Source organism: Excalfactoria chinensis, chromosome 1, assembly GCF_039878825.1.
Source record: "Excalfactoria chinensis isolate bCotChi1 chromosome 1, bCotChi1.hap2, whole genome shotgun sequence".
Classification (NCBI taxonomy): domain Eukaryota; kingdom Metazoa; phylum Chordata; class Aves; order Galliformes; family Phasianidae; genus Excalfactoria; species Excalfactoria chinensis.
The window spans coordinates 165,050,344-165,064,417 of record NC_092825.1 but is presented as its reverse complement, the minus strand read 5'-3'; the positions used below and the strand labels follow the sequence as shown (position 1 = coordinate 165,064,417).

General features: G+C 45.3%; 2 protein-coding genes across 3 annotated transcripts; one reads left to right on the top strand and one right to left on the bottom strand.

The window, feature by feature from the left end:
- The first annotated feature begins 304 nt into the window (after window positions 1–304).
- Window positions 305–4,330, top strand: GTF3A (general transcription factor IIIA). Its single transcript, XM_072326529.1, has 9 exons — window positions 305–620; window positions 699–799; window positions 1,064–1,160; window positions 1,323–1,411; window positions 1,885–1,958; window positions 2,979–3,062; window positions 3,440–3,669; window positions 3,749–3,802; window positions 4,046–4,330. Exons 1-9 carry the CDS (start codon window positions 384–386, stop codon window positions 4,205–4,207), a joined length of 1,128 nt encoding a protein of 375 aa, XP_072182630.1. The 5' UTR covers window positions 305–383; the 3' UTR covers window positions 4,208–4,330.
- On the bottom strand, window positions 4,318–8,399 carry MTIF3 (mitochondrial translational initiation factor 3). Of its 2 annotated transcripts, XM_072326530.1 has the most exons (5): window positions 8,321–8,399; window positions 7,442–7,641; window positions 6,374–6,837; window positions 5,052–5,197; window positions 4,318–4,527 (listed from the first exon to the last, which is right to left on the bottom strand). In XM_072326530.1, the coding sequence occupies exons 2-5, from the start codon at window positions 7,453–7,455 to the stop codon at window positions 4,318–4,320; spliced, it is 834 nt and encodes a 277-aa protein (XP_072182631.1). In that variant the 5' UTR covers window positions 7,456–7,641; window positions 8,321–8,399. The 2 variants fall into 2 exon arrangements, with proteins under 2 accessions (XP_072182631.1, XP_072182632.1); XM_072326531.1 differs by lacking the exon at window positions 7,442–7,641 and having other exon boundaries at window positions 8,321–8,366.
- Between the last annotated feature and the right edge of the window lie 5,675 nt (window positions 8,400–14,074).

The following is a 14,074-nucleotide window of genomic DNA, read 5'->3' as shown; positions in this document are numbered from 1 at the left end:
AGAGGTTCTAGCAGGACGTGCAGTGGGACCGTGCCAAAGGCTTTGCACAAGCCCTGGTAGGTGACATCTACCCGCCCTTTCAGCTCCAGGTAGAGACGCACAGCCCAATCATGGACGTTCTACAGAGGAAAATGAGTCTCCCCAGCACCGCGTGCAGCCAGCCGGAAGCTGCTGCTCCATTCTGCCTCCATTCTGACGGCTGAAAGGAACAGTTTTAATCACGGACCGATAGATCCCCGCCCTCTCGGCCGCGCACACATAGGGAAGGGCGCCGTACCGCCCTCTCGTCCCCGAGGCCCAGCCCTCCACGCACCCCGCATGCGCAACGCCGCCGCCGCCATTGCGGTGCCCGGGGTTGGGATCGCGGCCACGTGACCTCCCGCATGGCCGTGGAGGGCGCGGCGGGGAGCGAGTCCGCGCCCGCCGGCGGCGGCAGCGTCGGGAGCGCGCCCGTGGCCGGCGGCAGCTGCGTCGGGAGCGCCCCTGTTCCCGCGGCTGCCGGCAGCAGAGTCGGGAGCGCGCCGGCCGCCCGCTCTTTCATCTGCTCGTTCCCCGGCTGCGATGCCACTTTCAACAAGGGCTGGCGGCTGGACGCGCACCTCTGCCGCCACACGGGAGCGGTGAGCAGCTGCGTGCCGGCTGGGGAAGGCCCGGGGGTTGCGGCCGCCGCCGCCTCTGAGCCGGGCTGTCTGTTTCAGAGGCCGTACGTCTGCCGGTACGAGGGCTGCGGCAAGAGCTTCACCAGGGACTTCCACCGCACCCGGCACTACCTCACGCACTCCGGGGAAAGGCCCTTCCAGTAAGGCTCGGCACCGGCCGGCTGTGGCGCTGCCCCGGTGGGAGCGGGCAGGGCCGCCCCTGCGGTGTGCGGTCAGTAACGGGGGCCGGTCGGCTGCTGTGGGGCAGCAGCGAGAAACCGTGTGCTGTGCCGCAGCTCCGCCCTTACTGGGCTTTAAAAAGCCTTTTTGCATTTGGGTGATGAGTGTGGCTGTCTAAGGCATCCTCATGCCCGGGGTGGGGGTACGTGCTTAGTGTGCAGTAAGAGAACTTGCTTTGTTTGCAGGTGCACAGCTGAGGGATGCAATCTGAAGTTTGGTACCAAATCAAACTTAAAGAAACACGTTCAACGCAAGCACGAAAACCAGCAGAAACTCTATTTGGTGAGTCTATGGAACGAGGCTAAACGAGCTCCTCTTGTGGTACCTAAGGAGATACCTGGGCTTGTTATGTATCATTTGCATGAGTTCGTGTGATATCAGCCAGCACGTGTGGACTGGGCTGCTGTTGTTTGGCCTCTGATGACTGCTTGATTTCCTAAACAGTGCAACTTTGAAGGCTGTGGCAAGTCCTTTAGGAAACATCAGCAGCTGAAAGTTCACCTGTGTCAGCACACCAACGAACCGCCCTTCAAGTAGGTAGATCATTTTGCTGGTGAAAAACATGCGCCTTCTCACAACCTTTTCATGGACAGGGCATTTCAAAGCTGTAAATAAACTCGCAGGAATATTGCCATGGTTGCCAGTACACTTCAGTACAGGTTAATGGGAAAAATCAAACAAACCAGTTTTGAATTTACACAGTCTGAAACACGAGCATAAATGCTTGCATGGCTGCCCTAACTACTATTGTAGTACAAGTCATTTCAAGCTTCCACAGTTTGGACAGCTCCCTTTGTAGGGAGGGATATGAAGTTTGGTTCTACAGCTGAAATTTAACCGGCTGTAATGGGAAGCGTTGTGGAATTGAGTTTTACAAGGGATGAAGCGGAACAAATCTCTGGGCAAGGTGAAGTCTGGGTTATTTTTCCCTCTTTCATTGTGTGTGAGTTGAAGAAAAGCTACATAGGTGTAACAAGAGGAATTAAACCAGTCTGTTTTTACCTAGGTGCGATCACGAGGGATGTGGGAAGAATTTTTCTACTCCAAATAGCCTAAAGCGGCACAAGAAGGTACATGAAGGTAATACACTTTTTGTTTGCTTCACTTGTGTTCTAGCAAAGGAAAAAGGACTCTTTCCAATGTGGGTGGTACATCCTGGTGCAGACATGGAAGTGCTCTGTGCCTGATTCAGACAAAGCAGAATGCCATTCTGAGTTGCTATTTGGGTTACAGGATCAGGACACTGCATCAGGACACTGTGTCGTTCAACATTCAATGGGCTGAACCCAGCTCAGTTCCCTGAGTCATTTTTGACTTCTAAAGTGCTTCCTTGACAGTAATCTATCTTCTGGAGATAAGACCAACTAATGGTTAAGGCTCTAGACTAGGTGTCCACAAGTTAAGATTAATTGCCAGTTCTGCTGCATATTTCTTATGTAACATTGGCAAAAAACACACAAGCTTACATTTTTAATGTTCTCACATGAAAGGTATTTAAGTAGAATTGTCAGGAGATGGTCATGTAGATGTTTGAGCTTATTCTGCTACAATGCTATCTATTCTTTTAGTACTTTGACAGCTAACTTAGTTGTTGTTGTTTTGAACTAGCAATGGAAAGCAAGGAGACCTGCAACTAGGAAGAGTATCCCAAAAGCTATGACTCATACTGTGGTCCTTTCTTAAGGCTTGCTTATAGTTGGACTTGATCTTCAAGGTCTTTTCCAACCTTTTCCAATCTTTTCTATGATTCTATGGAAGTTATTTAGGTTGGAAAGGAAGTCATCTGGTTCAAATCTGCTTCATGAGACCAAGTTATTCAGGGCTGCATGCAGTCATGTACTGAATGTCTCCAGGAGCAAGGATTTCCCAGCCTCTCAAGACAACCGGTGTCAGTGATAAAAAGGTTTCTTCATAAAACCCATTAGGAGTTTCTCATCTTCTAACTTGTATCCATTGCCTTGTGTCCTACCACGTAGTATGGGGAGGAAGATGAAGAATACTTACCTCTAATTTTCAAACACTGAAAATGGAGCTCACCCTTGTAAAACTAGACTGTCTGCCAGAGTGTTTGTGACTGTAACCATCTGTTGTCTCTAACAGGATACGCATGCAAGAAAGAAAACTGCTCATATATTGGAAAAACTTGGACTGAGCTTCTGAAACATAATAAAGAAAGCCATACAGGTAAACTTCATATGCATTAGCAAGCAACAAGAAACAAAATGCATATGTGAAGGGTAGGCCTTGCTGAACTCACTTTCTTGTCACTGTGCCTAGACCAAGTGTTTACTAGCACTTAATGGCAAAATAGTTGTCACTCTGGCTAGACCTTTGATTGACGAAAATGTTAGTATACTAACTTTGACTTGTGATTCAGTTAATGAATAATTGCATAATGTAGGATTTTAAATCTGGATAATTCACATTCTTTTCTAGTCTCTGAGTTCCCTACCTTTCATGTGAGTTTGTGCAGTCTTCTAGAGCATTGCTAAGGTTTAATTCTGAGCTCTTGCGAGAAGCTGTTAACTTATACTCTGCCTCTCTTTCCTTCCCTGGCTCAGAGCCAATTGTTTGTACAGAGTGTTCTAAAACTTTTAAACGCAAAGATTACCTCAAGCAGCATAAAAAAACACACGCTGTGGAGAGGGAAGTCTGCCGATGCCCAAGAGAAGGATGTGACAGAACTTACACAACTCTGTTTAACCTTCAAAGCCATATCCTCTCTTTTCACGAGGAGCTGAAACCATTCTCTTGTGACCATCCAGGCTGTGGAAAAGTATTTGCAATGAAGGTATGTATTTTCACACTGTCCTAACCTGAACTGCAGAATCTGAAATAACATGTTGTTTTTTTCTTCTTTGTAACTGTAGCAGAGCCTAGCAAGGCATGCAGTTCACCATGATCCTGAAAAGAAAAAGCTAAAAGTAAGTCAGACTCTTAAAGCCCTCCTCTGTGAGGTGACCGAATACAATTGAGAGGCTGAGCATTAAGTGTTTTAGAATGTGGAGAAGTAGAAAAGCAAGCCAGCTATCTACTTAATTTGGGAGATTTTTGTTATCTGAAGGTCTTGTAAATAACATGCTGGCCTTTTCACTATCTTTTGCCTCCACCTCTGTTGTTATTCTGTACACACGTGAAGTTGCTAATGCTGATCTTATTTCCGCCAGGCAAAGCGTTCTCGTCCTAAGAGGAGCTTAGCCTCTCGTCTGAGTGGGTACATTCCCCCTAAAGCACAGCCAGGAAAAGATGAAGTTGTGGCAGAATGCAAGACACCAGATCAGCCCGTGGAAAACGGAGCACCAACTGCTGAAATTCTGACTCTGCAGTAAAAGTTAACTGCAACTTTTCTTCATGGAATGACCAGTGCAAAGCCCAGCAAGAAACCTTTATTTTATAGTCCTTTTTGTAATAATATTGTTTATACCTCCTCATAAAGTCATTAGTGCAACTCACTTGACTCTGGCTTTTCATTTTCATCTTTCTTTACCGTGCTGTTTTTCTGTTTTTCCATCTTCTGATACGCTTTCAACTCTTTGTCAGACATGCGTCTCAGGATGCAGGTACTCACTCCTTCCTTAATAGCTTTTGGCTTGGAAAGATAAGTGGCTTTGTCAGACACAGTCTCCAAAATCTGATCAAAAAGCGTGAACTGAAAAGAGGAAAAGACAGGATAAAATGCACAACAATGGTTAGAAAAATATTTCAGGCTGTTTTGCTAGTTTTGGTTTGAACATTTCAGCTCGACTTTCCCCAACCATTTATTCTTTATTCGCTAAATAAGTTTAGGAAGTCATCAGGATTAAGCCATTTCCTAATATTTAGGCTAAATTACTAATTCATTCATTAATAAGCCTTATTGCAAAAATATCTCAGCTGGCTTAAGGTACAGATGGGACAGTTTTACCAGCCCCCTTAATAAGGTGGTGCTACAAAGAAGCAGGAACTGCCTGCACTCTGCTGTCAAGTCCCCCTGTTCTGCCTGTGTTCTTAACAAAGCCTTGTACTTGAATTGCCTCTATGGGACTGTGGTGTTTGAACAGATGAAGCGACTGCTAACTTCACAGGACAGACATTCACATCAAAACCGAATGATGCATTAAAATCAGAAGACAGAATGGTATGGGAGAAGTTAATACACCTACAGCTACTTCATGAAATGGACTGCCCACTTACCATGTCTGTATTGTTATCTTTTGCCTGTCGGATAGTCAATTTAACGTGGTATTTCTTTTCAATCCAGTGTGTTATCTGTTTAGTCTTGGTCTCCAAGTCATTCTTGGCAATAGCTGAAGAAAAGGATAACTCCTTCTGAACCAGCACTGTTTAAAACAGAACTAAGATAGTGTTAGCAAAGCATGTGAGAAGCCTGTAGTATCTGCTCTGTTTCAGCAGCCTCTAGTGCTTTGCTTAACTCCTTTTCCCCCATGCTGCTTTCTCATACACAGAATATCCCAGCCCCACTGCGTCAGCACTTGCCACTCTCACCTTAGATGGGGTAACAGGTATCTGTCACTGTTCTAAAGGGGAGACTGACTGCATGTTTAGAGCATGCGGGTTAGTCTCTTCAGGTTCAGAGTGCTTAAAGTCTTTTTGTTTTCACTGCAGTTCTGTTCGTACCACCTACAACACAGGTCTAACAAAGATAAACAGGCAAACATTGGGTCTGGACTTGAGACTTAGTGTGGAACTCCTTCGTTTTGTACATAACGCAGTTGAATAAATAAATTAAAAATAATCTATTCATCTCCAGTCTGTTTTCTTGCACAGTAAAGTAAAATATCCAGCTGGGATTACAGTGCAGTTATGCTCTCTTCCTCCATTAGGATTCTCTCCATTAGTTACCACGTGCATAATCTTTTTGTAGTCTCTGGAACAGAAAAACTCCCTACCACAGTAGTGCTCTTTAAAATGAGAACTCTGCCCAAAGCGCAGATACCTTCCTTAGCCTGAGGCCAAGGAACAAGGTCAGCTGTCTTCTAAAATACCCTCGCCAAACTCAATTTGTTAAACTGCTGGGGCAGATTGGCTTAAAAAAGAAAAACCTGCCTCCTCTCTAAAAGAAAGGGCTCCAGGCTTTTTCCTCCTAGCAGCAGGCTAGGAAGTTTCACAACCATGGTTCATACTCACTGGAGGCAAGTTTGTGTACGGTACACAGAGCTGTAAAGTGTCCATCATTTATGCCTTAGTAGAAGAAGAGAAATTCATCGAGCCTTACAGAACCAGACTCTAGCTGTATTAAATAAAAATAGCTTTAGAAAAAAAAAGCCAGCAGATGCCGAAGTAGTAAATCCTGAGAAGGCAACTGTAGGCTTCCCTGGAGAAGACTAAACTAATCCAACATTTTATTTTCACCAGTGCAAATCCCTAATAGCATGGACTGCAGTGACGTTGCAGGATTTACACAAAAGCGAGTAAGAGGATTTAATCCGCTGAAACCACTTTTAATACAGCATTTTTCAAAGTGCTCGGTGTTGTAACGTTAACAATGCACGTACCTGTTTTCGAACTTGCTTTTTCTTTCTCTGCGCGCTTCAGCTTCTCTTCATGAATCTGCTGCCCACTCATCAGTCTGTACACAGGAGGTTCTGCGTTCTCTCGAAGCAGAACCAGTTTCAGGTCATGTTCGTCCATCAGTCTGAGTGCCTCTGCTCTGTGCATCTCTCCTAAGCTCTCTCCATCCTGGTTGATTACGTGCAAAATCCGATAGGGAATTCTTCGCCCGACGCTTCCAAACGCTGCTTTCCTTTTTGGATCTTTGTGAGATTTTTCAGCTGTACAAAATGGCTGAGTAAATACAAGCATGTTTGTCTTTGTAGGATCGGGTAACGCCATCCAGAATGGAGGGAAAACTCCCTTTTGTGCTGTCCATGACAGGAGAGTACCACAGAATCTTTTTGCATATCTAGCCTCATTCCTGGTTGTTCGACATAAAAGTTTCAGCCCACAAAAGGAAGTCATTCTGAGGAACAGGAAGAATAAAAAACAAACAAGTTACCCCCAGCTGTCAGATTCTCCTAGTTGGCATCATCAGAAAGACCCAATTCTGGTTCAATAAACCCCAGTCCTTAAAACCGCTCTTTGGAAAAGATGCAGCGTTACTCTACAAAATGAGCAACCAACAGGAGCTGGACAGTTGTTTGGGAAGTGCAGTTTCTGGTAGGCATACAGGTACATCAGTATACAGAGTGCACCCTCAGTTTAAGTTTGCAGATGACAACAAGCTGTGCAGTGTGGTCAACACATTGAGGGATGGGATGTCATGCAGAGACACCTCAAGCACTGGGCTCAGGAGAATCTCCCGAGGTTCAAATAAATCCAAGTGCAACATGTTTTGTACCTGGACGGTGGCAATTCCTATCAGTACAAGTTGGGGGATGTAAGAATGGAGCACAACCGTGACAAAAAGGGTTTGAGGGTACTGGTGGATGGGAAGCTGGACACTAGCAGCAATGTGCCCTTGTAGCCCAGAAAGCCAACTGTATCCTGTGCTGCATCCAAAACAGCGTGGCCAGCAAGGTGAGGAAGTGATCCTGACCATCTACACTGTGCTGGTGAGGCCTCACCTTGAGTACTGCATCCAGATGTGGAGTCCTCAGTGCAGGAGAGACATGGAGCTGTTGTGAGTGCATCCAGAGGAGGGCCACAAAAATGATCCAAAGGATGGAACAGCTCCCTATGAGGACAGGCTGAGAGAGTTGAGGCTGTTCAACCTGGAGAAGGCTCTGGGGAGACCTGAGAGCAGCCTTTCAGTATCTAAGAGGGGCTGTAAGAAATAAGGGGACAGACTCTTTAGCAGGGTGTGTTGTGATAGGACAAGGGGGAATGGTTTCAAATGAAAAAAAGAGAGATCTAGATTGGATATAAAGTTATTTACCATAAGGGTAGTGAGGCACTTGCACAGGTTGCCCAGAGAGGGGATGGATGCCCCATCCCTGGAGACACTCAAGGTCATGTTGGATGAGGCTGTGGGCAACCTGATCTAGATGCAGTGTCCCTGTTCACGGCAGGGGGCTGGAGCAAATGACTTCTAAAAGACTCTTCCAACTCAGCTGATGCTGTGTGACCGTACAGCCCACCCAGTCCCTGCCATGGCAGGGCTGCCCCACAGCAGCTCAGGCTGCCCAGGGCCTTGAGCACACCAGGGATGGGGCACCCACAGCCTCACCGCGCTCAGAGCGAAAAGATTTCCCCCGAAACCTGACCTAAACCTCCCTTCCTTCAGCCTAAAGCCGTTCCCTCCTGTGCTGTCACCTCAAGCCCCTTCAGGCACTGTTAGGCCGCTGCCACCCCCGCCGCAAACACGGCTGTGCGGGCCGGCAGGCCGCGCTCCGGTGTCGCGGCGGTTCCTCACAAAGCACCAAAGTTGCATTTATTTCAGCGGAACCCGGCTCCAGGGGAACACAACCTCCAGCTTCCCGCAGCGCCCCGCGGGCCGCCCTTACCTGCCCCGGCCCGCCGGGAAGGTGGGGCTCGGCCTCCCTTCCTCTTCCTCCCCCTCCCCTTCCTCTTCCTCCTTCTCCCCCTCCCTGCGCTGTGAGGGCTGCGCACGCAGCCGGTCGTGTTGGTATCGGCGGTGCCCGCGCTGTGCTCTGGGCTGTTCCAACGCAGAGGGCGTTTAGTTTCGCAAGCTGGTTTAGCAAATCAATGTGTTTTCTTTCGTGCCAAATCAAGGCCTGTTCTGCCAGTCCGTGCAACAACGCGTAGATAATCCAGAGCATTTAAAAGGAGCAGGGGTGGCAGCAGGGTGTTGCTTGTCCTCCGAGTCACAGAGCCGTAGGGGTTGGATGGGAGCTCGGGAGAACACCTAGTGTGACCCCCTGCTAAAGCAGGTTCCCTGCTGTTTGTTGCATAGGAAAGCTTTACTCCTGGACTGGGGCTCTGATTCCCAACAAGCAGTGAAAAATGTTTCAAGTGCCAAACAAGATCCTCAGGGATTTGTTATTGATACTGGTGGGCTAATGCAATGCCTGGAGCTCTTGGCCAAAGACCTAAGACCTTGGCCAAAGGCCTTTACTGGTTGACGAGAAGCTGGACATGAGCCTTGCAGCCTGGAAGGCCAACTATGTCCTGGGCTGCATTAAAAAGGGGGTGGCAAGCAGGGAGAGGGAGGTGATTGTCTCCTCTACTCAGCTCTTGTGAGGCCTCATCTGCAGTGCTGCATCCAGTGCTGGGGTCCTGGTAGAAGAAAGACGCAGAGCAGTTGGACTGGGTGCAGAGGAGGGCCACTAAGATGATCAGAGGGCTGGAGCACCTCTCCTATGAGGAAAGGTTGAAGGAACTGGGCTTGTTTAGCTTGGGGAAGAGAAGGCTGCAGGGAGACCTCATTGTGGCCTTTCAGTACTTGAAGGGAGTGTATAAACAGGAGGGAGAATGGCTGTTTACAATGGGGGAATGGTTTTAAACTGAGACAGGGGAGGTTTAGGTTAGATATTAGGAGGAAGTTTTTCACACAGAGGGTGGTGACGCACTGGAACAGGTTGCCCAAGGAGGCTGTGGATGCCCCATCCCTGGAGGCATTCAAGGCCAGGCTGGATGTGGCTCTGGGCTGCCTGGTCTGGTGGGTGGTGACCCTGCACATAGCAGGAGATGTGAAACTGGATGATCTTTGTGGTCCTTTTCAACTCAGGCCATTCTATGATTCTGTGAAGACTTTATCACATAACTCAGATAAAAACTCCCTTGTGTTGAGCTGAGCATTGCCACATGCTGCAAAACACACTGGAGTTAATGCATACTTAAAGGACACAGATATTCTGGGTGAGCTGCAGGTCCATGTTCCTGGTTCTGCAGTGGCTTACTTACTCTCTTTACATCCCCAGCTTTTGAAAGCTGCTTAATACACACACTCCTCTATTTTTATTCTAACAAGGCAGCAAAAAAATAAAAGCAAACCCAGAAATTCTGTTGGCTGGTAAGAACAGATACTGCTAGCAGAGCCCTGCACAGAATGTAATAGCCAAAGAGCCACAGTTTTGTTTGGTTCCAAGAGTGTGCCTCTGTTCTGTGAATTAAAACAACTCTTTTGAAGATGCATGCTGTCCTTTAATTGCTTGGCCTGATTTAAAGAATCCAGGCAAGGAACTGATTTTGCTCCCTGAAAGGCGAGGCTGGCTGTATTTATTAAAATGGTAATCATAAAGCCAGCCCGTAGGTCCCCGTGGCGAGGCACAATTAAAGTTAAAACTTCCCAGTGCGGTAAGTTTTTTAAATGCCCGGTTTTACGTCTTGACTGTAGGGAGAGGAGTTTCCACTGTACATCTAAGACATTGTTCAGCAGCCTTTGCAAGTTGCTGGGTTCAGCTGCGAAGATTTTAAAAGCTGCTTTTGTTGGCAGCCTAGGACACATCCGTGACCTTATTAAAGTGGAAGTGAAAGCTCTCCCCCCCCCCTTTTTTTTTTCTCTTTTCTTTTTTTTCCTTTTTTTTTTTTTTTTTTTTTTTTTTTTTTTTTTGCAACAGTAAATCTACTAATTTTACAGTCAGTTGAACAGCAATAGATTAATTTGTTTAAAGTCTGCATTCACAAAGAAAACGTGAACTTCGCTGCCTTGAATACCCGAAACTACAGTGCGATATTTAAAGGGTAGAAACTATTACAACTTGCCCTAGAATGGTCCAAGCAGTTCCCTGTCACCTGCTTCTCAGCACAGGTGCTGACCTCCCCGTCTATTCTATCCCTCCTGACAGCCTAGCAGCGAGGCTGCCTCTTTGTGTGCAACAGAGAGTGCTTTTCCAAGCGCTGGGCCAGTTTTCTTCAGCAACCACAGGAAGCAGAATAAAGAAGAGGTTAAGGGCCAGCACCAGGGTCAGAATGGGTTAAATTTAGTTAACATCAGAGGTTATAGCTTTTAACAAGAGCATGAAGGAAACTTATTCGAAGATGCAATTTGTTTCTTCTTTGTCAACCATTATATTTTTTTTACTCTATTGATAGTGACAGCTTAACAAAGTTTTTATACGCCGGGGTTTTCATCCTTTAGAGGATAAAGAACTGTGATGCAAAAAAGAGATGCAGGTGGAAGACTTTATAAAGCCTCCATGATTTTCAAATTGAGGGTTGAAAGTAGGCTTCCCGCATGGCTAAGTCAAAAATAATTTGTAAATGTTAAAAAAAAGGCATGTTATGGACAGAGGAGCTGTTTTGTTGGCTCGCTTTTTACCTTCAGCGTTTGTTGCCAATAGCAGTGCTTTATGGAACGCATTACAATCGGACTGATTTTGTACGTATGTTTGTTTTTTTTTTCCCAAGGTAATTTATTTATCTCTTTAATAAGAAATCTAAAGATGATCAAAGTGAAACGCGCCTTACAACAGCCTTGATAATCAGGATTTGTTAGAGTGGAGCACATCGTGCTTGTTCTTTGGTTGGTTGTTTCTTTCCTCCTGGTTTAGTAAACGAGCGTAAGCTACGAAATGCACTTGGTAGGTGGCTCTGCTGGAAGGCCTTCATTCAGCTTCTTGGGATGCAAAGGGGAGGAAAGTTTGAATCTCTCCGAAAACCACTCAAGAAAAATAAAAACAAAGAATACATTCAGGAAGGTTTTCTTCATGTTTCTGCCCAACAGCTTCTCTTCTGCCCATTGGTCTTTAAAATGAACTTGGAAGATAACTGTGTTTTACTATTGTTTTATCCTGGTACAAAGTAAAGAAGTGAGACTTGAAAACCATTTAATTAACTCTAAGGAGAATTCGTAGTTGCAAACTGTGCGCTTGTCTTATATATCTTTTTTTTCCCCCCTTTAGACAAACACATTAAAAAGCTTATGGGATCATTGTGCCTGCCTATCGATCTGTCTTACTACAGGTTTGCTTAGTAGAGCTTTCATCTCTTGGATGCTTCTGCCCAGTTCGGTGAAGAGATGGCAGCCCGCCCAAAGCTTCAGTATGTTTATAATAGTTGTCAATACACATCTCTAAAAAAAGAAATTGCAATAATTGGTAATTAAACAAAGGGAAGACACTCAAATTAACGTCTTGATCTGGCAGGAGATTTCATCCAGTTGACCAGGCGATATGTGTATGGGTTGCCCTGTTATCCCACACAACTTCCCAGAGTCATCGAATGGTTGTCAGTCTATTCGCCCTGGCATGACACCTCTTGGTGGCTTCTGGTCCCAAAGCAGGAGTTCAGAGGCACGTGGTACAGACCTATGAATAGATACTTGACCAGAAAAGGAATAGGGAAAAACCAAGCAACCAAAGAAGAGAAGTTATGGCTCTCAGCAACCCAGACAAACTATCCTGGCAATACATGACTGGAACTCTCACTTACTGTTCTGCTCACAAGCTGCATCCAAAACTCAGCTGTGAGTAGAGTAAGAACATCTTTCTAAAAAATGTAAAATTGCCATTTGTTTCCTTCTGGGCTGCTCTTATGGGCTGTAAAGCTATAATTCCAAAGTTGCACAAAGGCGGCAGGCATCAAACAGCATGGTCTGAGGGGGAACCCGGGGAGAAGAGCCACAGAGTAAGATACATGGATGGAAACTGCAGACCCTCCAGAGCAAGGTTATTTGTTCATTACAATTCACTGAGTGTGGAAGAAGAGTTAGCATGACCCAAAGAGCCCTGATCCATACGGCCTCATTTTCACTGACATCCTTCACCTCGTATTTAAGTAGGCTGGGTGATTCTTGGCTTGGGAGGGAGGAGATGTGAATTATGGTTGCAGTTCTGCTGCTGTACCCTGTGAATTCAGATAAATCATTTCATCTCCATGCTGCTCTCTTCTTTTTACCCACTTAGACAGAACCTCTTTGTTGCAGCATCCCTAATTCTACGTTTGGGCCATGCCTACTGCCAGGGAGCTGTGCTCTCACATGCTGCTATAGTCTTAATGAACAGGAAAGAAATACTTAGCCAGGGCCCTCCTGTTATCTCAGAGCTGGCAGTCTTAATAAAGTAAAATACTTGAAAAGATTGAGAGCTGTTGCCTACTGATCTATTGCTTGCTTTTTGTGTAGTGTCTTTAACGTGGGAAAGTACCAGTTGTGATACCTAGATTGTTAGGAAATTATTATTTATAGTATTTTATGCTTTTTTGAATTATTATCCTCCTGAAATAATTATTCGATACCCATGAAATCTACTCCATCATATATCCATAACATTGAGGATTACTAGCTCTGTCCATTGTCTCTGCAAAACTGTGTATGTGCTCTAAGGCCAGCCACAAGTGTAGATGCTCCTCTACCAGGACAAAGAATCACTGAATTATACAGTCATAGAATTGCTTGGGTTGGAAGGGATCTCAAGGATCACCAAGTTCCAAATCCCTGCCAAAGCAGGGCTGAGATGGGACCTTTGTGTATACCTTTTCTTAGAATCAATTGCAATTCTACAAGCTCAGTGCATTTGAAATTCAAAGAACTATTCTATATTTGAGTGGCAGTCTGAGAATTTATTTGTTAGTGATTTTAAAACAGTTTAATTGTGTTGAGACATCTTTACATCCTCAGTAGTTTCTGTATGTATTTGGATTCATATCAGTGGTATTTACACAGCACAAGACCACGGGTTATTTACATAAATTAAACACAGATGCTAGAGCTAGAAGAAATGAATCATAGTTGTTTCTATAAAGAGAGCAGGAGGTAATGGTTTGGATGGGAAATTCAGAAACCAGATCTGCATGAACACATAGAATTCTACTCAGAAATGAATTGAATTATTCCCATATCCACTATGATCTGTTAACTCACAGGCGTATATAGTATTGAAGAGATCAAAGAGAGTTTATTCATACTGTACAGTCTGAGATGCATTAATTCTATGTAATTCTGTCAAACAGAAAGAGTTCTGCGAAATGCTCTAATGAGAAAATGAACTTTAAAAATCCTGATTTACTAACCCGCTGCTTTTGAGCCTGATCCTACCAAGGTAGGGAGCGTGCATGACCAGAGGAGCTGAAGCTTCTCATTTGTCAAGGACATGGAGCAACAGAGATGGAATACTGTTGGTAACACCCCAATCTCATACTCATTCATCTGAAGCAGTATGTTTCAGCATGCTACTGAAAAGGATAAGTTATTGCCAGCTGTTTCGTGTCTGTGTGAAAACAAAATGGAAAAATTACTGTATATTTTATTAAAAGGCCAAAAAAGGGGGATAAAAATAAAAGTAGGCCCAAACTTAGTCCAGCTGATGCTTTATTTAGTGGTTATTTTTTCCACTAGCTTACCCTGCTTTTGTAAGGTT

Coding starts and splice junctions, on each gene's coding strand:
- GTF3A (XM_072326529.1), top strand. CDS start 384: ATGGCCGTGGAGGGCGCGGCGGGGAGCGAGTCCGCGCCCGCCGGCGGC. Junction 800..1,063: donor TCCGGGGAAAGGCCCTTCCA/GTAAGGCTCGGC, acceptor CTTTGTTTGCAG/GTGCACAGCTGAGGGATGCA. Junction 1,161..1,322: donor ACCAGCAGAAACTCTATTTG/GTGAGTCTATGG, acceptor TTTCCTAAACAG/TGCAACTTTGAAGGCTGTGG.
- MTIF3 (XM_072326530.1), bottom strand. Junction 5,198..6,373: donor AAAAGCAAGTTCGAAAACAG/GTACGTGCATTG, acceptor TGTTTTAAACAG/TGCTGGTTCAGAAGGAGTTA. Junction 4,528..5,051: donor AAGATAACAATACAGACATG/GTAAGTGGGCAG, acceptor TCCTCTTTTCAG/TTCACGCTTTTTGATCAGAT.